General features: G+C 37.5%; 1 protein-coding gene across 8 annotated transcripts in view; it reads right to left on the bottom strand.

Moving 5' to 3' along the window:
- PDE7A (phosphodiesterase 7A) overlaps positions 1 to 25891 on the bottom strand; it is a 210742-nt gene that overhangs the window by 52658 nt on the left and 132193 nt on the right. For 7 of the 8 annotated variants that reach the window (XM_027604911.2, XM_027604898.2, XM_027604868.2 and 4 more), the window contains 2 exons: positions 11477 to 11537; positions 7841 to 7924 (listed from right to left, as the gene is read on the bottom strand). In XM_027604911.2, the coding sequence (XP_027460712.1) occupies positions 7841 to 7924; positions 11477 to 11537 (145 nt within the window). Of the gene's footprint in view, positions 1 to 7840; positions 7925 to 11476; positions 11538 to 17817; positions 17977 to 25891 lie in introns of those variants that run through there. The other variant, XM_027604887.2, reaches the window with a different exon arrangement.

Here is a 25891-nt window from a genome sequence, read left to right on the forward strand (position 1 = left end):
ATCTCAGTAAGTTATCTTGTGGATATCAACAAATTAATTCTAAAGTTTACACTGAGTGGCAAAAGACCCAGACTAGCCAACTCATTATTGAAGGAGAAAAACTAAGTTGGAAGACTGACATGACCGACTTCCAGACTTACTATAAAGCTACAAAAATCGACAGTGTGGTATTGGCAAAAGAACAGACAACTAGATCAGTAGAACAAGGTAGAAAGCCCAGAAATAAACCCACATAAATAGAGCCACTGATCTTTGACAAAGGAGTAAAAGCAATACACTGGAGCAAACATAGTCTCTTCCACAAAAGGTGCTGGAACAACTGGACATCCACATGCAAAAACAATGAATCTAAACACACACCTTACACCCTTCACAAAAACTAATTCAAAATGGATCATAGACCTTAATATAAAATACAAAACTAAAGAACTCCTAGAAGATAACACAGGAGAAAATCTAGACAGCCTTGCATATGAAAATGCCTTTTTAGAAACAACACCAAAGACATGCATGATCCATGAAAGAAATTGGTTTTAGATGGACTTCATTAAAATTAAAAAACTTCTGCTCTGCAAAAGACAGTGTCAAGAGAATGAGAAGACAAGCCACAAAATGGCAGATATTTGCAAAAGTCACATCTGATAAAGGACTACTATCCCAAGTGTGCAAAGAACGCAAAATTCTACAAGAAAACAATTTGATTAGAAAATGGGCCAAAACCTGGACACCTCATCAAAGATACTCCGATGGCAGACAAGCATATGAAAAGATGATCCACAGGGAATTTCAAATTAAAATGAGATACCACTACCTACTTATTAGAATGGCTAAAATCCAGAACACTCAGAACACCAAATGCTGATGTGAATATGGAGCAACAGAAATTCCCATTCACTACTGGCAGGAATACAAAATGGTCCAGCCACTCTGGAAGACAGTTTGACAGTTTCTTACAAAACTAAACATACTTTTTGCCATATAACCCAGCAATCACATTCCTTGGCATTTACCCAAAGAAGTCACAAAAACCTGCACATGGATGTCTGGAGCAGCTTTATTCATAACTGACAAAACCTGGAAGCAACCAAGATGTCCTTCAGTAGGTGAAAGGATAAATAAGCTTGGTACATCCAGACAATGGAATATTATTCAGTGCTAAAAAGAAATAAGCTATCAAGTCATGAAAAGATAAGGAGTAACCTAAAATGCATATTATCCATGTGAAAGAAGCCAATATGAAAAGGCTTCTTTTCAGTGTGATTCCAACTATACGACATTCTGGAAAAGGCAAAGCTATGGATAAAGTAAAACGATCAGTAGTTGCCAATGGCTGGGAAAAGGGGGGATGAATAGGTGGAGCACAAAGGATTTTTAGGGCAGTGAAAATACTCTGTATACTGTAACAATGGATACATGTCATTAAATATTTGCTCAAATCCATAGAACGTACAACACCTGGAATGAACCCTAATGTGAACCACGGACTTTGGGTGATTATGATATGTCAATGTAGCTTCATCAATTATAACAAACATATCACACTATTTGGTGATGTTGATAGTAGAAGAGGCTATGCATTTGTCATGTGGGGATATGTGGGAAATCTCTGTACTTCCTCTCAATTTTGCTCTCAACCTAAAAATGCACTAAAAAAATAAAGGTTTTCAAAAAATATAATAAACCCATGTTAACATAAATAACACTTTTACTTAAAAAAAGTATTTTCCTAAACAAAAAATAAGTAAGAATAAGCAGTCTAGTTTTATTCTTTAATTTCCCTTGTATCTGTGAGGATGCCACCCCTGCCTCTGCTTAGTTTTTAAGTATTCATATTAGCTTAATTTAATCCATTGATTAAGTCAGCCAGTAGTTTATTTCATTGTAAAGAACCAGGCCTTAGTTTATTTATTTTTTTTTTAAATTCTTTTTTTAAATATTTTATTTATTTATTCATGAGGGACAGAGGGAGAGAGAGAAGCAGAGGGAGAAGCAGGCTCCCAAGGAGCAGGGAGCCCAATGCGGGATTTGATCCCAGGACCCTGGGATCATGACCTGAGCCGAAGGCAGACGCTTAACGACTGAGCCACCCAGGCGCCCGGCCTTAGTTTTTTTTATTTTAGTTTTTTAACTCATTGATTTCTGGTTTTTATCTTTACTAATTGCTATCTTTATTTTTTCTCAGGTGTACTTTCTTATTCTTTTTCTAACTTCTTGAACTTGACTATTTAATTCACTTATTTCACTTTCTCATTTATTAATGTAAATATTTTTAATGCTATGAATTTTCCTGTAAGCACTGCTTTAACTGAATTTCATCTGAATTTTCACAGGTTTTTATGTGTAGTCTTTATAAAAGTTACCGCTTTTTAAAAGTCTGCAAAGTCAGTTACCATCTCCTCTTTGACTCAAGAAGTATTTATTTCAGAACTTAAAAATTTCCAGGTGGCCCGGTCTTTTTGTTTTCAACCCCGGCTATTAATTTACATCTTTAGTGATCCTACTTCCCCTGTCAGCTGACTCTCTCTCTTTCCTTTTCTTTGCAGCGAAAGTCTCCAACGGAATTGTCTGTACTGGCTACATCTATCTTCTTGTTCTCTTAAATTCATTTAATCATCAGGTTTCCCGTACCTCCACATTACTAAATCAATTCTTATTCCTCATCTTATCTGACTTATCAGTATAATTTGGAAAACTAAATACACCCAAATTTGATTTTTTCATGTATGGTGTGAATAAGGGGTCAAGATAAATTTTTTCCCCAAATGGGTAGCCAATTGATTCAACACCATTTATTTAAAAGATAATCTTTTCCATGCTGCATTACCATATTTGTCACAAATCAAAAACCCACAATGTGTGTGGATCTGTTTCTGAACTTTACAAGTATTTTATTATCCTATTTGTCAGGCTTTGAACCAATATCACCCTAGTTTAAAATTATAACTATGGTTTGCAATAAGTCTTTATATCTGGGAAGAATAACTTTTTTTTTTTTTTTTAAGTAGGCTCCACGTTCAGCGTGCAGCTTGAACTCATGACTCTGAGATTAAGACCTGAGCTGAGATCAAGAGTCAGACACTTAACTGACTGAGCCACCCAGGCACCCCTGGGAGGAGTAACTTCTATAACATGGTTCTTATTTTTCTGATTGTCCTAATTTGGGCTCTTCCTTCCTTTCTTTTTTTTTTTTTAAGATTTTATTATTTTTTTTAAGTGATCTCTACACCCAAATCAGGGCTCAAACTTACAACCCTGAGCTCAAGGGTCACATGCTCCACTGACTGAGTCAGCGAGGCACCCCTAGGCTTTTTCAATTTTTATATAGATTTTATAATCAGTGTGTCAATTCAACCAAAGAGAAAAAAAACCTGCTGGGGTTTTTACTGTGATTTCACTAAAGCTATAGGTCAATTCAAGAAATCTAACATCTTCAAAGTACTGAATCTTCCAACCCATAAACAATAGTATATATTTCCATTTATTTAGGTCTTCTTTTCCTCTGTAGTATCTTTTTTTCTATGTGGTTTTTAAGATTTTATTTATTTATGAGACAGAGAGAGAGAGAGAGAGAGAGAGGCAGAGGGAGAAGCAGGCTCCCCAAGGAGCAGGGAGCCCAATGCGGGACTTGATCCCAGGACCCCGGCTGGGATCATGACCTGAGCTGAAGGCAGACGCTTAACCATCTGAGCCACCCAGGCTCCCCTCTATGCAGTTTTCTATGCAGAGTCAGACACATCTTTTGTTAGACTGATCCCTACATATTTGATCTTTTGTTGATATAAATTGTTATTTCAATTTTTGTCAATGCTGCTTTATAAAAATACAACTATGTACTGATGACTTTGTACCAAGCAAACTTGCTGAAGTCACTTATTACTCCCAATAGTTTTCTAAGTACATAATCATGTCATCCATAAATGATGACACTTATATACTTCTTTCTTAATCCTTGTATCTTCTTTTTCTTTTCCTTGAATTATTGTACTGAATATTCCAAACTCCAAAACAATATTGACTAGAAAAGGTGATAAATGATCTCTCTATATACTGGTCTTTCCATGACTTTTCTCCTTTATTCTATTAATATGGTGAATTACAATGACTGGTTTTTGAATGTTAAGCCAACCTTATATTTCTGGGAAAATACAAATTGGGTCAAATATATTTTTTCCTATAAGCTGCAGATTTAATTTGATAGTATGTTACTCAGAATGTTTCATCTATATTTGTGACTGCTAGTAGCTATAATGTCCTGTTCTTGTCATATCCCTGTCGTGTTTTAGTACCAAGATTGTGCTGGCGTTACATAATACGTTAGAAGCGTGTACTTTCCCTCTTATTCTCTAGAAGAGCTGGTTTGTGGGTGAAATTTTAGTTTGACATTTATTTTTTTCCATCACTCTGAAGCTATCTTTCCTTTGTCTTCTAGCTTCTTAGTTTCTGTTGAAAATGAAACAGAATCTGTTTCTGGCAATCTCATAGCTGTTCCTTTGAAGGTAATAATTTTCTTTCTCTCTCACTACTTTTTCTTCCTTCTCACTACTATTTATTTTTTTAACTTATTTATTTATTCTACTTTCCCATTTTGGAAAAAGAGCTTATTCTCAGGTTTAAAATGTCCCATATATATGTTTTTAAGTTTTTATTTAAATTCATTAGTTAACATACAGTGTAATATTAGTTTCAGGTGTACAATATGGTGAATCAACACTTTGATACATCACCCGTGCTCATGACAACAAGTGAGCTCCTTGATCCCTATCTTCTATTTCACCCATCGCCCCAATCCCCCCACCTCCCCTCTGGTAACCATCAGTTTGTTCTCTATAGTTAAGAGTCTGTTTCTTGGTTTGCTCCCTCTTCCCCCCACCCCCCGCTTTGTTCGTTTGTTTTGTTTCTTAAATTCCACATATGAGTGAAAGCATTTCTCTTTGATTTTGGTTTTCAGTTATACGATGCTAATACACTGTGATTTTCTTTTAATGTTACTGTACTTAAGATTCATAATCTCTTGAATCTGTACCTTAATGTACTTTATCAAGCTTTAGAGATAACTTGGGTCATCTTTTCTTTTTTTTAAGATTTTATTTGCGAGAGAGAGAGAGAATGAGAGATAGAGAGCACGAGAGGGAAGAGGGTCAGAGGGAGAAGCAGATTCCCTGCTGAGCAGGGAGCCCGATGTGGGACTCGATCCCGGGACTCCAGGATCATGACCTGAGCCGAAGGCAGTCGCTCAACCAACTGAGCCACCCAGGCGCCCGGTCATCATCTTTTCAAAGACTACTTCTACTCTAATTTCCCATTCCTTTCCTGGGACCCTAAAGACCTTTTCAACACATTTGGTGCCAGATTAAGGATAGAAGATTAACATTTTTTTTGACCTTACTCCCTTTGACAAGTGGGATCTATGTCCCCTATGCATGCGTCTGGGCAAGCTGTGTGACACAGCTGATAAAAAGAATATGAAAATGTGATGTTGCACCAGTGTCCATGCCCATATCGTCAGGTTCCAGGTGTTCCCATACTTCCTCTCTCTCGGAATGCTTGCTCTGGGGCAAGACAGCAGCTGTCATGGAAGAGGTCCAACTCCCATGACACTGCCATTTATGGAAAGAAAGAAACGCTGGCCAGCCCCAGAAATTCCAGCCACCCTACCCTGGCACCAGATATAAGAGTGCAGAAGTCATCTTAGATGTTCCAGCCCCAGGAGAGGACACGTGGAGAAAAAACAAGGCCCCAGATATACGGACCTCGTGGAGCCATCCCAGCTATCTCTAGCTGTTTGAACTACCCTAGTTGAAGATCAAAACATTGTGGAACACAGACAAATCCAACCGGGTACGCTGACTAAATTCCCGACCCTCAGAATCATGAACATAAAAAAAAAAAAAAAGCTGTTGTTTTATGCCAGTAAGTTTGGAGTCATTTGTTACTACTGGGAGCAGTAATCCTCCACAGAGGACACTCCTGAGTGTCCCTGCACATTCTTGCTGGATGTGACAAGAATCCCAAGCCCTGACCAGATCCTTATCCAGGCCATTTCTTGTGTTTGCAGCTAGCAACCCTGAGGGATAAGTAACATCTTTTTCTGGGACAAAGAGCAGTATTACTGTAAAACGGCTATATTCCCCAAGTTCAAGGAGGTAAATGCAAATTCACCGTGTGCACAGTATCCACATAAAACCCTCCATGTTGCCACTGCAGGATGTGCTGGGGCTAAAAGAACTGACATAATATAATGTTCATGTTGCTTGCTATGTCATGAATAATAAAGTCATTTGTCTCTGACCTAGGAGTCTTGTGTCTTCCGCCAGCAATTAGAGGCTAATTTATTTGTTAACTTATAAGGTAAAATCTTAAGATTCTTCACGATTCTTGACAGATACAATCAACAACTAGAACATATTCCATATGTCTTTTCTGTATTTTCTATCTTTTGCTTGTATTTCATTCTAAATTATTTCCTTCTGACCTAATATCCCAATCCACTAATTCTCTCTGCATTTTGGTCTTATTTGCTGTTAACACCATCTCCAGTGAGTTCTTATTTAAGGTATGTTATTTTTCAGTCTTAAATTTCCATCTGATTTTTTTTTTCTTCACAATTTGCAGTCCTCTACTGAAATTCTTAATCAGGTCTTTTTTCCCCATCAGCAAATTATGTTTATTTTGAAGCTCATGTAAAAGAATTCCATCATTAGAATTTCCTATGGATGTTTCTACTGTTGTTTCCTTTTCATTTTTCATCACACTGTCTTATCTCCTTTTGTCTTTTTTAATCCAGTGCTTGATACCGCATATGAAAAATTTAGAGGTAATTTGAGACTCGGGGTAATGTTACCTTCCTTCAAAGAGGATTAACATTTACTTCAAGTAGGTGGCTAGAGGTACTGAAGTCACAGATCACCTTGATCTAATTACTGATTGAGACATTTCATAGCTGGGATTTATTTCTAAGGTACAGTACTTCGGGGTTCCAAATGGAGCACAGAGGGTTTACCAGGACCAATGCCCCAACCTTGGTGGGATATCAACAGCTGTTTTTGTTTTTTTAGCCTTAAGTGTCCATAAGAAACTCTGCTCAGCTTCTCATCCACCTTTCCCAGAATTGCCAGATGCTACTAAGGGGGAAAGTAGCCCAAATGCCAGATTCATCTCTGCCTTAACAGCATTCTGATATACTCAAATACATGTCTTCCATATTTTGGGTCCAGTTTTTCTTGTTTTTTTTCTTTTAAATGGAGTGTTAATGCAAATAATTTATCCAACATTTCCAAAAGTGGAGCTCCTCCAAAATCAGATAATGTGTTTACTATTTAAGGGTTTTAGAAGTTCTGTTTTTTCCATTTTCTCCATTGTGGGCCAGACCCACACGATGTTTTTTTCAAAATATGCATTCTATGAAACATCTTTAAAGGTGGCAGTGTATTTTCAAATAAACCAGGATACACCCTGTTAACTATGAAAATACCTTATAAAATGTCATTTGCACAAAAACATTTTATCTAGAATAGGGAAGACAAAACATATGGAATAAAACAACTTCAAACATTATACACACACACACATTTCAAGAAGAAAAAAATGTACCAAAGTAATTTCACATTTAAATTGGAAAGGAGAAGAAAAACTATATCAGGTTTCATATTTTATACTTTACAATTCTAATTGTCTCTAAGCATTTACTAACATTATCTAGAAATAAAGTGTCATTTATCATGACCCGATGTTTTTCAAAACATTCCAAACATAACTTTTTTCTTTGAAAAATTACATAATTTTATGAAAATCTGAAGTCTACTGAAAGCCTAAGAGAAATACTGTATATGCCAACACTTACCATGAAAAATACGAAAATCAATATATGGATGAGAACCTCTTCTTTCTGATTCAAATCCTGCTCGACTCCTTACACGTACATCTCCTGGACAAAATCAAGAAAAAATAAACTTAGAAGGCTGCCATTTTGGGAAGAAGCTCCCATATGCAACAAAGGTTTATGTGGTAACATACTCATAAGTACTGGCCCACTAAGTACTTATGGAGTAAGTAGTTAACAGCTGATCTATTTAAAGGGATTTACAAATTTTCAATATTGAATTGTACGGCTAGGGGGACTTCTTTTTTTAATCTACCTCCATAATAATAATAATAATAATAATAATAATAATAATAATAATTACAATATAAATTTTAAAGTTAGCATTCGAAAACATGACAAGTATATGACAGTTGAACCTAATTATCTTATTATTCACATGGAGTTAAAAAAAAATCCTCAGCACAAAACTCTAAAAATCCAGAGAGAAAAATATTAAGTGTCTACCCCTTGCCCACCACCATACTGGACTATAAGAGATATGAAAGAAAATACATGACCCATTCTTAAGTACCTTAAAATTTTATGAATGTACAGAAAAAATGTTAAAGATTTTGCCTTAAATGTTTAATTTGATCAATCTCCTCTTTTCTCATTGATAGTGGACATATACCCAAGGTCTTTAGTTGGGTCTTAAACTCTGGCCTGTATAAGCTCAGTATTGTTTCTTCTACATGTATTTATATGAATTTCAGATCTACTTCTCCACACAGCAAAATAACCACTGGAAGCATGTACCAGACACTCTTTTTGTGCCTTATAGGCACTATTTTATTTAATTCTCTAAGCAACTCTGGGAAGTAGGAATCTTAGTCCCTGTTACAGATGAAGAAACTGAGACTTTGAGAAGTTAAGTAGCCTGCCCATACCATAAAGCTAGTAAAGGGTGGGAGCCTGAGTGGCTCGGTTGGTTAGACGACTGCCTTCGGCTCAGGTTATGATCCCGGAGTCCTGGGATCGAGTCCCACATCGGGCTCTCCCTTCTCTGTGGGGAGCCTGCTTCTCCCTCTGCCTCTGCCTGCCACTCCCCCTGCCTGTGCTCACTCTCCCTCTCTCTCTCTCTGTGTCAAATGAATAAATAGAATCTTTAAAAAAAAAAAAAGCTAGTAAAGGGTGAGTCAGGATACAAACCTAGTCTGTGGACTCCAAAGACAGCACTTTCCGCACTATACTTCCATAGCCTCCAATTTCATAACCTTTAGGTTTTCATCCCTGCCCGTGCCCTTGAATTCTGCTTGCCTAGAAGTACTTCCTGCTCACTCGTTTCTCTAAGCAAGGCCATCATTTCCTTCAAGGTTCGTGTCATCCCACAGTGATTAATCAACTCTCTCATGTGGCGATTCCTTCACCCTGCAACAAATTCTTACTGAACACCCACCACACCAGTCACACTGCAAATACAGCAGTGAGCAAAACACATAAAGTCCCCGTCTTCATGAAGCTTATCCTTTCATGGAGACAAATAATGTAACAAATAAGAATTTCATTCTACAGAAGATGGTAATAAGTAACCTGGAAAAAACTAAAGCAAGGAAAGAAGAATGGCAGGGGCGGGAGGGGGGCAGAAGTAGGGGAGAATGGACTCACTAGGGTGGTCAGAGAAGTTCTCATTGAAAAAAAAGGTATTTGAGGAGAGGCCTGAAAGAAGTGAGGCAGTGAGCCATGTGGCTATCTGGAGGAAGAGGTTTCCAGGCATAAGAAAGAATAAATAAAATACCCTGAGATGGGAGGCATGCTTGGCATGTTCAAGGTCAAGCAAAGAGGCCAGCACGGCTGGACTGAGGTGAGGGAGAAGTGAAGTCAGAGAGGTGGTAGGGCCAGTTCATGCGGGCCATCATAATAGCTCTGGCTGTTCATCTAGGAAAACCATCAGAAGATTCTGAATGAAGGAGTGAGACAGATTTAACTTAGGTCTCAAAAGGTTCACTTTGGCCACATAAACTAGAATCGAGTGGAGGCACATAGGGTAGAGGCAGGGAGACTAGCTAAGGAGGGTGTGTAAGAAATGAAGCAATCTATGGGTTGGTGGGGGGTGGCTATGGGGAGATGCTGTTCAAGGGGAACCATGTGTCAGTTATGCAGGGTAAGGTCTGCGGATCTAATGTACAACAATGTGACTATAATTAACAATAAAAAAATAACTATGGCTCAGATTGCGATGGTAACAGCATCAGGGTGGTGAAATTCTGGATATACTTTGAAGGTATCAGCCAAGAGGATTTGCTGATGAAGGAGACATGAAGTGGATAAGAAATAAGAGTCAAAAATGACTCGAAGGCTTCTGATCTGACAACCAGAAAAATGGAGTTATGTGCTACGATGGCATAAGACTGAAAAATGAACAGACCTGGGAACACAAATGTTTTGTTTTGCTCTCGCTCCTTAGCTAGTCTCCCCTGACTCTACCTATGTGCCTCTGCTCAATTAAATGTCGGGTACCCACAATACACTCATGTGGAGATGTTCTACAGAGTTTAAAAAAAAAAAAAAATAGGAGTCTAAAGTTGTTTTCAGGAAAGCAGAATCCCAAACGTGTTTGTAGAGAGACAGAGACAGTAAAGAGGAAAAGACCACACATTAGTGAGGAAAAAATACATATTACAGTAGAATGGAGTTGAGGCAGTCACACAAGGTTAAATGAAAGAGGGGAAAAAAGTGGGCGCCTGGGTGGCTCAGTTGTTAAGCGTCTGCCTTCGGCTCAGGTCATGATCCCAGGGTCCTGGGATCGAGCCCCGCATCGGGCTCCCTGTTCGGCGGGAAGCCTGCTTCTCCCTCTCCCACTCCCCCTGCTTGTGTTCCCTCTCTTGCTGTGTCTCTCTCTGTCAAATAAATAAATTAAAAAAAAAAAAAAGTGGGAAAAGGGGAAGAAAAGCAAAAACAGGGCACTGGAAAACACTTAAGCTTAAGAGGATGGGAAAGAATTAGTCAAAGAGGCAAAAACAAAAAACCCAGAGAAAGGTGAAGAATATGGATGGCTCAATATCTTAGAAGTTGAGGGAGGAATTCTGAGCATGAGGAGAGGAGTCACAGAACATTCCTTTATGAAAAGAGAAGTAAATCTGCAAGATTCCAGTAAATCTTAATTGTACATTTCTAATAGTATGAATTAAAGTACAAGGGATAAAGGAGTGTGTGATGAGGAGAGAAATCTGGAAGAGAGAAAACAATGATACATATATAAACAATCTAAATTCATTTTACGTTATGGACTTGAGTAATACACGAAAAATTTAAGAACTGAGACTGGGAGAAGACCAATGGTCTTCCCTGCCAGCCAAGCGAGAAGAGAATACATGCAATGGCAGGACTATATGATCAGGACCCTTTTTTATGAAGAATACTCTAGTTCAATTTAAAATCGTGTACTCATGATAGAGTCCCAGTTATTAAATCAGAGATTTCTCAAGTACCCTAAAAGGCCTCTCTTTATTCACATAACATTCAATATTGGTTTCAAGACTTTTAAACCTCAAAATAATAGATTATTTCTATTGCAAACAGCGATGAAAAGCAACCAAATGAAAACTACCTCAATCTCAAGTAACATTACACAATAACAAAATTAATGGATATTGGTACAAAATAAATACTGCTTACCTAGCATACGAATGTACAATGCAGTCTGGTCAGAACTGTCATAGGAAATAGCTCCACGCCTCTAGAAAAAAACATACACACATTTTTAATGCATGGCAATTACGTGGGATATGAAATTTAACCAACATTTATTATTTATTGTGCAAAAGTTGAATATACAAAATGAATTAGATATGACATCTGCTCTTAAAATCTCTAGTTGTGAAGGAGACAGTTATAATATGATGAAGCAATATCATAAAAGTGGATACAGAGTACGGAACATGCAATAGGTAGAAAGTTAATGTCGGAGTCAGACAAGCTCACTTGCGGAGAGACCTTTCGCAGAGGTAGACAGAAGTGGAGAAGAGATACAGTCCAACTATTTTCCATTCCCTTAATTTAAACATGAAAGAATAATCAAACAAGAATCATCATTTGAAGAAACCCGTCAGGCTAGAAATAAATGGAACAAAATGAAAAACCAAATGGCCCAGAGGCTAGCAAGAAATGAAAGAATTTTTAAAAATATAATTAGGATACCCAAAGAGATTTGAGATGACACTGAATCTATAAAACAAAAAACAGGGTACCACTGAAAAAGAAGTTTTAAAATATATTTTGTGTTTAAAAGTAGACAGATATAAAACATTATTCATAATAGCCCCAAACTAAAAACAACCCGAATATCCAGCAATGAATGAATGGATTGATACAAATGAAGTATAACCATACAACAAAGCATTATTCAGACTTTAAAAGTTATGAAGTACTGATGCATCTACAACATGGCTGAACCTCAAGAACAGTGTGTTGAATGAAAAGAGCCAGTCACAAAGGACCATACAGTGTATGGTTCCATTGATATGAAATGTCCCAAATAGGCAAATCCATAAAGGCAGAAAGTAGACTGGTGGTTGTCTAGAGTGGGGAGAGCTGGTGAGAAATGGGGAGTGGATGCTAATGGTACTGTGTTTCTATCTACAAGGGATGAAAGTGTTCTCAAATTATCTGTGGCAAGGACTGCACAACTCTGTGAATACGACTAAGAATTACTGAATTATATACTTTAAATGGGTAAATTGTACGGTATGTGAATTGTATTTCAATAAAGCTATTATAAAAATAACAAATGTTACAAATTTAAAATATACAACCTAAAACAAAATAAATTTGAAGAGCTGAAATACCCTCCGCAAGTTCTGCCAACTTTACCTTCGCACTCCCCTCCCATTCTCTAGCTCCACTTCTTCCTTCTGTCTCGGGCACCACCACCTCTAAGCTGGCCTCTTGCAGGGGGCTGCTGGCTGTTTCCTGTTGCATCTCATGGCCCCCAGTCCGCTCTTCACATAGAAGCAACAGTGAACAACTCGGCTACTGCTCAAAATCCTCCAGTGGCTTTCCACACACTTGGAATAAGGCCCAACACCAAGCTGTGATTTCCAAAGGCCTCCATGATCTGTCCCCCTACCCTGTCCTCACCACCACCACCAGCCACACTGGGTGTGGCTTGCTTTCCTCAGCTGTACCATGGGTGCAGCCTTTATACTTGTTCCCCTGTCCAGGATCACTGCATCACTGTTCCTTCTTATCTCTCTGGTTCTAGATGAAATGTCATCTCTTCATTGAGGCATTCCAAGGCTACCAAATCTAATGTCATCTGAGAGTCACCCTCTCCCACAGCCCTACCTTCCTGCTCTGTTATGGCACTTAGCTGGCATTATCTTGTTTGCTCGTTCTAAAATAGAAGCTCCATAAGAGCAGGAACTGTGTGTCTTATTTACCACCATAGCCCTGGCCCCTAAAACAGTAGCTTTGAGTAGATTCTAAATAAATATTTGGTAAACAAGTGACTGAGTAGATTTATTGCAAATAAATTAGTGAATAGTTTATTAAGTTGATGAATAAACTCATGGATAACAGAACTGATATAAAGACAGATTTAAAAATCTAGAAGATGAAATTGACCAAACCTCCTATTGGAAAGGCCTTTCTAACTGTTCTATAAAACATGTCTAGAAGTCACGAAAGATGGATCAACGGGCGTTCAACAGATAGGACAATGGGTGAATTTCCCCCTACTCTACCTAAAAATGAAAGGAACAAAAGGTGCCTTAAAAATCAGTTAGAAAATGATGAGTACGAGTGTAGAAAAACAGATAGGACATAAACATACTATCCACAGGAAAAGAAACAATAAGCCCATAAACAAAAGACAAGATGCTCAACTTCATTAACAAAAGAAATAAATATTAAAGCAATGAGATATTTTTATATATCAGATTAATGATCTTCTTCCCTCACAAAACTCTGGCGTGAGATTTACGATTCCTCAACATACACCTAGAAATCTCAAGGAAAAATGATCACTATAAAGAAATTTACTTTATTTAAAATCCTTATTTGAATGTAGTTTGCAAAATAACTCCCCAAATCATTGTTATTATCTCCTTAATGCTTATCATGTAAGAGACAAAGGTCAATTAAACTCTTACATAATTTCATGTATCCTTACAAAAACAAAAAAACAACAGTTCAGGAAATGTAAAAGGAACAGAAGTTCAAACAAAAACAAAATTCTAATTTTCAACACCAGTTGTCTCCAGGGAGCCCAAGGGACACAGAGGTAGGAGGACTTTTCAGTGTTTATCCTTTGAATTTTGTAGTATGTGTAGTTATTATCTGTTGCAAAATAAACCAAATTAAAATTAAAAAGTAAAATGAGAATCTACTACAAAGAAATCTATAAAGAAAAGCATGATCTCAAATCCCAAGGGACTAAATCATACAGACTACATTCCTGGCAGCATCGCGCTTATAGTGTCTTCTACCAACAGAATATCTCTCCCAAGGAAGCCTACTGCAGTGTAAACCAAAACAGTTTCAGGGTAAACTATTTATTTTGGAGCAAAGAGCCACTGTAATCACTTGGTATTAAAAGGTACCTCTCGCACCTGCTGTTTCATCCCCTCTTATTAGATTACAGACCTCCCCTTAATACCACCATATTAGAGGAAAACCTAGGAGCCTGGAGAGCATATATGTGGAAATAAATATTACTGTCAGCCAAGACATATTAGTGAAGCTAAAGATACCACTGTGTAATAGCTTGTCCTTGTCAATACCTATCAACCTGCTAGTGTCCAGTAACAACTTGAATAAATAGGTTGTGAAAACGAATTATGACTTGCCATCTCTAATAGCCCTCTTTAAGAGAGTGATTGACCTTATTATTTTTTTAATCTAGGATGACTATTTACTAAAACAGCCATTAATTAGGAATGTAAAATCTCATTTATCACTTCACATATTAAGGACTGAGAAAGACTAATATCAGCTCTCTGTTAAATAGTATAAATCAAAAACTTGTTAGTGAACATAATCTAGATTATAACTATAACATACTAAATTTATTTTAAGGTAATCCCTTTAGACTTATTTACAGAGGCATTAATTTAGATCTAAAAATGATAGGGTCTACATCAATCATAATAAAAACCTGGCAAAAGACTAGAATTTAATTTTAAATATATTAACAAATTACTTAGTGAAGTACAACTTATTCAAGTTATTCTATTCATTACTAGTTTAAGTAAGTCCGGTCCACACATAACTTAGTTTAAAAGCTATATTAAACCACAAGACATAACTCTTATAAAATAAATCTAAATGAGACAATTTTTTTTAAAGGATGGACTTTAAAATAGATCTATCTGAGCCCATCAACGAATATATCCCAAGTGATACCTCATTTATCTCCTCACAGACCAAGATTAAAATGAATATTATTAAATTCTCCCACTAAACAATCGTGGTAGAACAGCCTAAAGTAACTCATTTTGGAAAAATACACTATAAATTATGAATTGTAACAATTTGATTGAAACGTTAGAATTAGTTACTTTAAACCAAAGTCATATGTGCTTTATACACCAACACTACAGCATAGACTTAACACACCTTTTTTAAAGATTAACATCTTAAAAGCCAAATACTAGTAAAAATCCTGTTTTTATTAAAAGAGTAAAATGAATTCAATGACAATCCTGTGTCGCAGTCAGTCACAAAACACTTTGTGCTATCATCCACATCCCCACCTCACCTCACCACTGATTGGAAAGAACTGAGACGCCTCTACCCGTGACTCTTCTAATTTAGCCATCCTGGGAACAGCTTGTAAAGCAAACTGGTATAGGTCAAAACATGGGTGTGGCTGAGCTAATCAGAAACTGACAGCAGCAGCATAAACAAGTTAAACTGTAAGGTTCCAAAGGATCCACTGCCATGCTAACAGGACTGCTAAGTGCCCTAGTAAGACACTCACCTTCAATCAGGATGAATCACTCTGCCACACAAGATCTCACTTACAAAGTGAGTGACAAAAGGTGTAAAAGTTGTTCCAATATTAGTTAATATGAAACTTTTAAAGACAAACATTTTTAAAATCTGAGCAAAGATATTTTAAGTGCCATTGTTTGTATCTTGTTCAAGTTTTCCACTAAAATGATCTACTGTGCAAAAGCATGTTTATTTCCCTTACATGGGAAAAGTAATAATACATTAATACTTGCTGAACTCCTACTTTGTGTCAGAAAATGTTACAGGTGGTTTCATACAAAATCTCATTTAACCCATACAAAGACCTTTACAAGATAGGCATTGTTGGCCCCATTTGGTGGATTAGTAAACTGATGGTCAAAGGGCTTAACCACAGTAGTACTAAATAAATTTTTTGGTAACATTACCAAACAACGGTAACAGATTACAAAAGATGGCTATGCAGCCAAAGTTTTAAAAGCAGTTTTCTCTGATGTAGTAAAAAGTAAAGTAAATAAAAAGTAAAAAGCTTTTTCAGAGTATATTCATCTTGCACATGCTAGAGAAACGTGCTGATGTTTGCCTATTATAATCCTGCATTGATCCACTCAACAGTCTCCTTCCATTCTTCTTGCCTATGAAAACAATATATTTTTCAAAAATATCGCAAACTTAAAATATTAACATTCTTTTTGTGTAAAAGCTTAATTTTGGGGGCACCTGGGTGGCTCAGTCAGTTAAGCATCCGACTCTTGATTTTGGCTCAGGTCATGATCTCAGGGCTATGAGATCAAGCCCCGTGTCTGGCTCAGCATTGGGCGTGGAGCCTGCTTGAGATCTCTCTCACCCTCTGCCCCTACCCACCACCGTGTCCCCCTTGCCCCCCGCTCTTGCTCTCTCGCTTAAAAAAATTTTTTTTTTTGTGGTTAGAAAAAAAGTAAAAAGTCTCTGAAAACATCCACAACTCAATGAATTATTAATGTTAACTTGACCTTCATTCAATAACCTGGTGAGCTAATCCTTTAAAAACAATGAGTAAATAGCTGTTAGGGCAACAAAATTAATTCTTAACTTATAAAACACAAGGATTTTAAAAATTTGAGCACACTGTTTTTCTTTAAGAGACTTCTTCAATCATAGTCGCTAAGAAATCAAGACTACTTCAATAAGGGACCATTATGTTTAAAACAGTATGTGAAAAATTATGTACCAAGGATTAAAACCTTGCTTGAAAAAGAAACAACTTTATGGAAGCTTTAGGTTCCTTTGCAAATACTGATGGCCTTATACATTTTAAGTTAATATTCTTCAATTTCTTAATACAGGAAGAAAAAAAGCTGCATGATGGATGAAAGATATAATCATTTTTATACAAGTATAGAAAAAATAATTTCAGATAGTATCATCTTAAATATTTCCTACATTAGTTTTAGACTTTTTTCCAGATGGCAAATGGCTAGCATTCTAGCCAGCATTTCTCAAGCCTGATACTCAGAATTAAAGTTAAAAAACAACAGATACATAATAATCTTACCTTTTTTCCAACACATTATAAGTAAGCTACACATTTTAGTAGCAGCAAGACTTTAACAGAGAACATGAGAGCGGGTAGTATTTCGTTTTTAAAAAGTTCATAACTGTTTAGAAATTCTCAACTATACATTTAACATATAAGTAAATTTTTATCTCCAAAGAGAGTATTTAAAATATGTACACCAAAAGCATAAATTAATAATTATTTAATCTTAAAAGGTGTATTTCTCTAATCACAAACTTCTTTAAGGGAATGATACTGAGGGAAGCTACTCTGACACCGAGGAATGATACCCTGAAAAGCCCTCGAAAGGAGGAATCAGGTGGGAAAAGAATAAAAAGCCCACGCCTAACTACAAGTAAGCTTTCCAGGTGACAGGTAAAACTCGAACAGCTCTCTTAATCAGAGAAATAAAAACTGAAGCCAAAGAAGAAACTCCTAGCAATTCTATTCCAACCAAATACACAAACTGACGATTAATGTCACAGTCCTAAAAATAAAGATGGCCTACCTTAGAGGCGATCCACTTGAGAAGAACCACAGCCAGACACCAGATCAATGTAATTCCCATTGGATCAATCAAAAGCCCACTGCATAATCTCCCTCCTCTCCAGCAGGCAATAAGCAAGGAAGACTTGTTACGAGTTTGATAATAACCAGCTGTCCCGAGGCAGAAGCGAGGGGACACCGACTGCCTGGAACCTCAAGCAGCTGCCTTCAAACCAGATCACCTGACTCCTCTGAGAATGCGCAGCCAGGCAGCCTTCCTCCTCAGCGCGTGCTTAAGGCCACAACCCCAGGGTTGGGGTAGAACAGCCTAAGTAATGTTGGAAGAGGAAAGGAAAAAAAAACCTTTGTGAGGCCTGACCTAACAGTCTCACAAAATAGACACAAGAAAGGTCCCACGCTAGCCCCAAACACTTCTACAGCTTAATACTAACAGAGTGCTTTGACAGAACTTTCAAAAAATGTTTGGCAATACACAAAATTTCCTCATTTCTTTCACACAGACCACCTTCACAGGTATAATGTCCTGGCACTTAAAAATATGAATGCATTTTATTCTATCCTTTCAACTTTTAATACTGAATGGGTTCAGCTTTTTATTTCTTCTAGGGCTAGGATTACTTTATGAATGTTAGAGCCATTCATAAATGCCGTCTGCCCTATTTAACACTGTAATTCGCTCATTTTAGATTTACTGGCAAAGCCCAGTCTAAAGGTGCATTTTCAGACAATTAAAAGTATATTATTTCTAAGTCCTAGTTGCCATCTAGCTTATATTACAATATTTTTAGTACACGTCACCTTCTTCTCTTGGCTGGTGAGTGAACTCTCTTATGGCAAAGTGTGCCTATATTCATCCACCTTCATGACCTCACAGCAGCCAGCAGGCTGCAGGCAGTAACCCTGAGAAAGTCTTTCATGAAACTTTCATTCAAGTATTCTGCAAATATTTGTTAAGCTTCTACTATGTGCCAGGCCCTGTGCTCGATGCCAGAGGCACAATCCTCCAGTGAAAACAGAAATGGGTCCTGCCCTTGTGAAGCTTACAGTTTAGTCAGAGGCTACTTTAACCGAAGTCTACAAACATAAATATAAAACTGCAACTGTAACAAACAAGTACAGTGAAGTGGGGATAAGAACTGCCAACACAGTCTGGATCTGACCTAATGCAGAGGAGCGGGACTTCTTCCCAGAGTTCCTGAAACGAAGGGGCAAGCACATGAAGAGGACAGGAAGAACGGTCGGGGCAGACAGGACAACGCATGATGGCCAAGCAGCTGTGAAACAAAGCAAGGAAGGAAGAGACAGGAAGACAGGGGAGGCTGGAAAGCAGGGCGAGTCAAAGTGGAGGCCATGCAAAGGTGTTTTACCTTCATCCTAACAGCTAATCCCAACCTAAAGAACTTTCGCAGGTTCTGGTCAAGGACAGCTGTGTGGGTTGGGAGCTGCACGGGCAGTTCAGCTGGCCACTGCAGAGGTCCAGAAGAGGGGCGAAGAGCCTGCGCGGAGTGCTAGAGATGAAGAGCGGGGGCTGGCTGGAGAAATACTCAGGACATGACAGGACTGTCACAGACGGCAGTCCATGACGAGACAGAGGCATCTGCGTGGCAACAGTCCACAAAGGATGGTTCTAAAGTATTTGAAATAGCCCAACAGGTCAAATACTAACGTAATGCTATTTTCATGATCCAATCCTCAGTACAAAGAAGTTTATTTAAAAAAAATTAATTTTAGACCTGTCAAAAAGCAGCATAAGTTAAATTAGCAGATCTAAATCAAAATTTTCCTAAATTGAAACCGTTCATAACACATGGTCATAAATTTCTCACTCTACCTTATACATTATGTATATCGCTTCCTGCCACTGAAGCAACAAGCTGTAATGCAATCCTTGCACAAACGGAGACTTTTTTGTCAGGAAACTAGGTGTGACAGGAGATTGTCAGGGTCTTTCATTACTCTCTGTATTCTAGGAGAGCTCCAGGAACTAAACTGAAGGATGCCCAGGAATAGTACGAAGCAGCAGACTGCGTATTAGCCCAGGGCCCAGGAGCAGTGCTGGTGGCCACAGGAGAGGGGCCGTGCGGCCTGGGCCAGGCACTACATGGGCTTGAGGTTGCCATCCACTGCTCTAGCCCATGCCACACACTCCGAATTAGCCCATTACCATGATGCTCAGCCCAGAAAGACTTCTCATTTTCACACTTCCTTTCCAATCAGCTGCTTAAGGAGTCAAATTCTGAGACGCAAATATAAGATTGCTATTTTTGGTAGAGTACTTAAATATTTTTATAAAAGTCTTTTTGATTAAAGATGAGCTCAAGAATCTGCACTTTCATTTAGTCTAAAAAGGAAGGACTGATCAGGAAATAATCAGAATTGAGACAAAGAATTAAGAAAAGAAAAAAGACATAAGAAAGGCAGTCCTAAAAGTTCTCTCATTTAAGTGAATTTCTGTTGAATTTATTTTTTTAAAGATTTTATTTATTTATTTATTTGAGAGAGAGAATGAGAGACAGAGAGAGAGAGCACGAGAGGGGGGAGGGTCCGAGGGAGCCCGATGCGGGACTCAATCCCGGGACTCCAGGATCATGACCTGAGCCAAAGGCAGTCGCTTAACCGACTGAGCCACCCAGGTGCCCTGTTGAATTTATTTCTATAACCTCAAAACTCTACTGGGTTTAGAGACAAGAGCCTGGGGTTATCTCACAGCTTTACGGCCAAGAGCTGAGTGACCCTGGGCAAGTTACCACTTTGCTGGGCCTTATTTTCCTCGCCCTCACAGGACTTAGGTAACCCCTATACAAGAATACCTTGCTCAGAGTAGGCTCTCAATAAATTTTAGCCAAATCAGAATTAAATATTTGAGACTTAAGAATGATACTGAACAAATCACTCCAGCTTCAACCCAACAATAGACTTCACTGAAATCACAATGGTCCATAAAAGGAATTTACACTGTGCTTGCCTAGGGCCCTCAGAAATCTTTTCCGAGCCCTAGGAGAGTGAGGGTCTTGACTTTCATTTTTCACACTGGTGAACAGGTTGGCTCCCTTAAGTGGTTTCCCCAACATCTTCTTAAATTTGTACTCTGACAGTGAAATACAGAGAAAATCAAGACACGATCCTCCCAGATTAGAAAATTAGAAAATTCTCTATTTGAATAGAAATAGCTATGAATTTATGCCTAAAAAGCCCCACAGATCATTGCTAATGATGTATGCACATCACTCAAATCTTACAAAAATCTCAACAGTACACTTAACTTTCTTAATGGCATGGACCTAATAGCTTTAAATTTTTTTTCTTATTTTGAGATATGAAATATTTACCACTAATTTATGTGTATCATTTGCAAGGACTTCCCTTAATAATAAAAATATTTCAATAAGATGAAATAAAAGCAAAAGCTGTTATCAAATTAGTACGAATACTCCATTACGTTTACTTCATAGAAAATTCTCCTAAAAATTAATCTTTCCAGCTTGAATCATGTAATTTATTATTCCATAAAGAAAGAGCTGTGTCTTTTACACTAATAACAAATGTATCCTTACATTAACTTTTCTCACCTCCGCCTAGTGAAACATGGCAGAGTAACAAAAAAATCAGACTATAGTAGTGGCACCTGGGTGGCTCAGTTGGTTAAGTGGCTGCCTTTGGCACAGGTCGTGATCCCAGGGTTCTGGGATCGAGCCCCGCATCGGACTCCTTGCTCGGCAGGGAGCCTGCTTCTCCCTCTCCCTCTGCCTGCCTGCCGCTCCCCCCTGCTTGTGCTCTCTCACTATCTCTATCTCTGTGTCAAATGAATACAATCTTAAAAAAAAAAAAACAGACTATACTAGAAAAATTAGTGCCCAGGATACAACTAAACTTTTAAAAACAGAATTTGATACTTTAAGAAGAAAGTACAAAACTTTTTACCTTTCTGGGGCTAATAAAACTAGTATCTGAAAAATGAAAGTATTAAAAGCAGACCTCATTATTTTAAAACTGTGATCAATAGAAAGAAAAGACATGACTTTGATCACTGTGTTTTAGAGAAGTAATCCAAGTGCAAATTTTATTCCTGGGGCTCTTTGCCACCCACAGGACACCTGTCAATCTTGGCAATAGCCTTTAGCTATCCATACAGAGACTCAGCATGTCCTTCCCTTGACCAAATTAGGCTAACCTCATCTGCATTGACATCAGTGTCTATAATTTTGGATTCTCATGGACGGAAATAGCCTATCCCAGAGTTCTTTATACAAATGTTGTGTCTGTGGAAAACTATAACCAAATTTATAATAGAAAAATGTGAACACTATAGTCAAAACCCTCTAATTGTGCTTTTATCGTTTTGAATTCCAGCCAATTTTAATAGCAAGTAATAAAGTAAAGCAGGTTTTTTTGTTCATTTCTTCCACTAAAAGCCACATATCAGGGCTTCTTATTCTTCAGTTGGTATAAATGTCTTTTTTTTTTAAGATTTTATTTATTTATTTGAGAGAGAGAGAATGAGAGAGAGAGAGAGCACGAGAGGGAAGAGGGTCAGAGGGAGAAGCAGACTCCCTGCTGAGCAGGGAGCCCGATGTGGGACTCAATCCCGGGACTCCAGGATCATGACCTGAGCTGAAGGCAGTCGCTTAACCAACTGAGCCACCCAGGCACCCCAGTTGGTATAAATTTCAAGAGATATGAAACTGACAAAAAAAATTAGCTTCGATAACAAAAAATATTTTAAAACTATCATAACATGAGAATTTTACCAGTTAATTAATACCTTTGTGTCATAATGATTTAGAGCTCTGAATTAAGTTTTTTTGTTATATAGTATCTCAGTAGTTGATGACAGCAGCATGTGATTAGTCCAGGTATGGAGGAAACAGTATAAGCACTCTGACACTTTACAAACATTCAAGCCTTCTGTTAACAGACAACTATCTTATGACATTAAAAGAACTTAAGAGATTTGCTTATTGAACCACTGTTCATAATATATTAAAAATTATGGAAAAGTGGAAGTAGTCACAATTTTTAGAAGGAAAAAACAGTAGTGTATATCTGTAGAGTGTGAACTTAAAAAAGGAGCATTCAGTGTGCATGCTGTAAGTGTAATGCTACTAGTATATTATTAAACCAGGAGAATGTCACAAAGACTTAATTTCAGCAGAGCTGCACAGAAGTCTCTGGTGGCAACCTTAAACAAAACAGAACAATGTGAGCCCCGTACTACAGTTAGGCAGACTCCTAGCTGGCTAAACCAACATACCCAGAGATTAAGTACTTGATACCAAACAAGGGGAAGAATTCTAGAGGTAACTAACAGAACTCTGCATCTGAACTTGTCTTGTTCCACACTTCACTTACTGGGGTGCAGATCAGACAAATGCATATCAAATCTGCATATAAAATGCAAAGGATAAACCAGCATGCTTAATTACAAATAACTTAAAAAAGGCCAGGATGTTTAATCTCTAAGTTAATACGAGACAGTAATTAAAGGCACTGAAAGTCAGGTAAGTATCCAGATCAAGGATGTTCCACTATTCCCAATACAGGCCACATTTATAAGACTCAGTTCAGTTCTGAATATCACACTGGAAGATGCATACATACATGGCATTTTAAAATATAGATAAGAATAATATACATAAGGGATAATAGTATTATAACTGAGATGCTTTAGGCAAAGAAATAAAAAAAGGGACAGAACAGGTGTTAAACAGCTATGAGATAAAATAATCTAAGGGGTTTAGCTCTTATTCTGTGAAATTACAGAAGGTGGAAATAAGACCAATAAGCAGTAAAGTTTGTGGAAAATAGAATTTGATTCACTATTACCATCTAAGAACTTTCTACAATTTGAGCCATGTAAATTGAAAAGAGGTGCCTCAAACAAGCCTCTGTCAAGGAGGCTGTGGAACAGGCTAGAACAACTGACCTTCAAGTTCTCAGCCAATTCCAAAATTTCACAGTACTTTAACTGAATCAGACACTGGAGTTCAGGAAGGCTAAGCCACTTGAAATTTGTAGGGTAGAGTACCAGAGAGGAAAAGTGGTTAGAAAATGGGCTCCAAAAGGCCGAAAGTGGGTCTCCTTGAGTCTTTGGCTAAATATTAAGCTAGTTATGTGTAGGATGAGATTCCATGAGGCCAGGAGAACGACCAAGGGAAGAACTACTACAGGGGAGCTGGGAGACACGAGCCCCAACCAACCACTGTAAAGATGCAACCCTTCATAAATGGACACAAGAGTCTTTAAGAAAAAAGGAAATACATTGTGACTAAGTGTAAATTATCCCAAGAATCCATAATTGGCTTAATGTTCTAAAAAACAATAAATGCAATTCAACATATTAACAGAAAAAAATCAATCATTTCAATTGACAAAGGAAAAGCATTTAACAAAATTCAATGCCATTTATGATAAACACTCTTACTAAAATAGGAATAAATGAAAACTTCCTCACCCAATAAAGAAGATCTATGAAAAATCTACAGCCATTATCATACTTAGCAACAAAAAACAATGCTTTTGCCCTAACATCAGGCACAAGGCAAGGATGTCTGTTCTACCACTTTAACATAGTATCAAAAGCCAATGGATTAAGGCAAGAAAAAGAAGCATAAGGCATACAAATTGGAAAGGAAGAAGAAAATCTGCCTTCATTTGCAGGACAATCAGATTGTCTATGTAGAAAATCCTAAAGACTCTACATAAAAACTACTGGAACTAATATTTAGCAAGCTCACAAGACCAATAAACAAAATCAACTGTATTTCTATATACTAATGAAATATGTTTGGAACATGAAATTTAAAAAATATTATTTCCAATAGCATCCACAAACATGAAATACTTAGGGAAAAACTTAATAGAATGCATGCAACAAGATCTGTACAGTGAAAACTATAAAACATTTCTGAGAGAAGTTAAAAAAGAACTACATAAATGGAGAAATATACTATGTTGTTATAGGATTGAATTGTGTTCCCACAAGAGATATGTCGAAGTTCTAACCCTGGATACCTGTGAATGTGACCTTATTTGGAAAGAGGTTCTCTGCACAGGTAATTAAGATGAGGGCATACTGGGTTAGAGTAAATTCTGAATCCAATATAACTGGTGTTCTTATAAGAAGAGAGAAATCTGGACACAGACACACAACCACACAGGGGAGAAAGCCATATAAAGATGGGAGACTGGAGTAAAGCATCTACAAGCCAAGGAATGCCAAAGATTGCCAGCAATATCAATATCAGAAGCGAGGTGTAGAAAAGATTCTTCCCTAAAGCCCTAGAGAGAGCCCAGTCCTGCCAACACCTTAATCTCAGACTTCTAGCCTCCAGAACTGTGAGATAACAAACTTCTATCGTCTTAAACTATCCACTTTGTGATACTCTGTTATGGCAGCCCTAGGAAACGAATACAAAACCTGAGATGCCTATGGAGAATGAATTTATCTTAGGGATTTGTGAAAAATGAAAATTCAAGGTGCATCAAGGGTTTCATAAAGGCCTTGAAAGAGAAGTGGGCTAGAGAGAGGGATTTGGGAGTAATCCTCTATTAATCAAGACCATATAGTAAAATTACCAAATGAGAGAAGAGAAGATGGTTAAAACCAAATCTTAAGGCTCACAAGCAGGAGAGGACTGGGGAGGCAAAAGGCCAAAATTTACAAATGGTAACATTCAGACTAAATAGCACCACTCCCCAATCTGTTCCCCCCCACATATGCAAATAACATTCCTTTCCCTCTGACACCTCAGTTATGTTAAAGTCAGTAAGAAACAGCTTTGAATACAGTACAAAAAACAAGTGAAAAGAAAGCTATTGCTCAACAAATCTCAAACCAAATCCCCTTTTAAGAAAGTTTCTTACAGACCTAGGCTAGAGAAAGAATTTTGGTTCAGCTCTCCCTAATCTAGGCTCCTTTAGTTCCTTTAGAAGATGAAAGCAAGACACGGCAGCTAATATTAAAACTTTTTCCTATTGGTGAGCACTGTGGATTGTGTAAGAATGTTGAATCACAGACCTGTACCTCTGAAACAAATAATACATTATATGTTTAAAAAAAAAAGAAGAAGATAGTA

This window comes from Zalophus californianus, chromosome 4 (genome assembly GCF_009762305.2).
Source record: "Zalophus californianus isolate mZalCal1 chromosome 4, mZalCal1.pri.v2, whole genome shotgun sequence".
Classification (NCBI taxonomy): Eukaryota; Metazoa; Chordata; class Mammalia; order Carnivora; family Otariidae; genus Zalophus; species Zalophus californianus.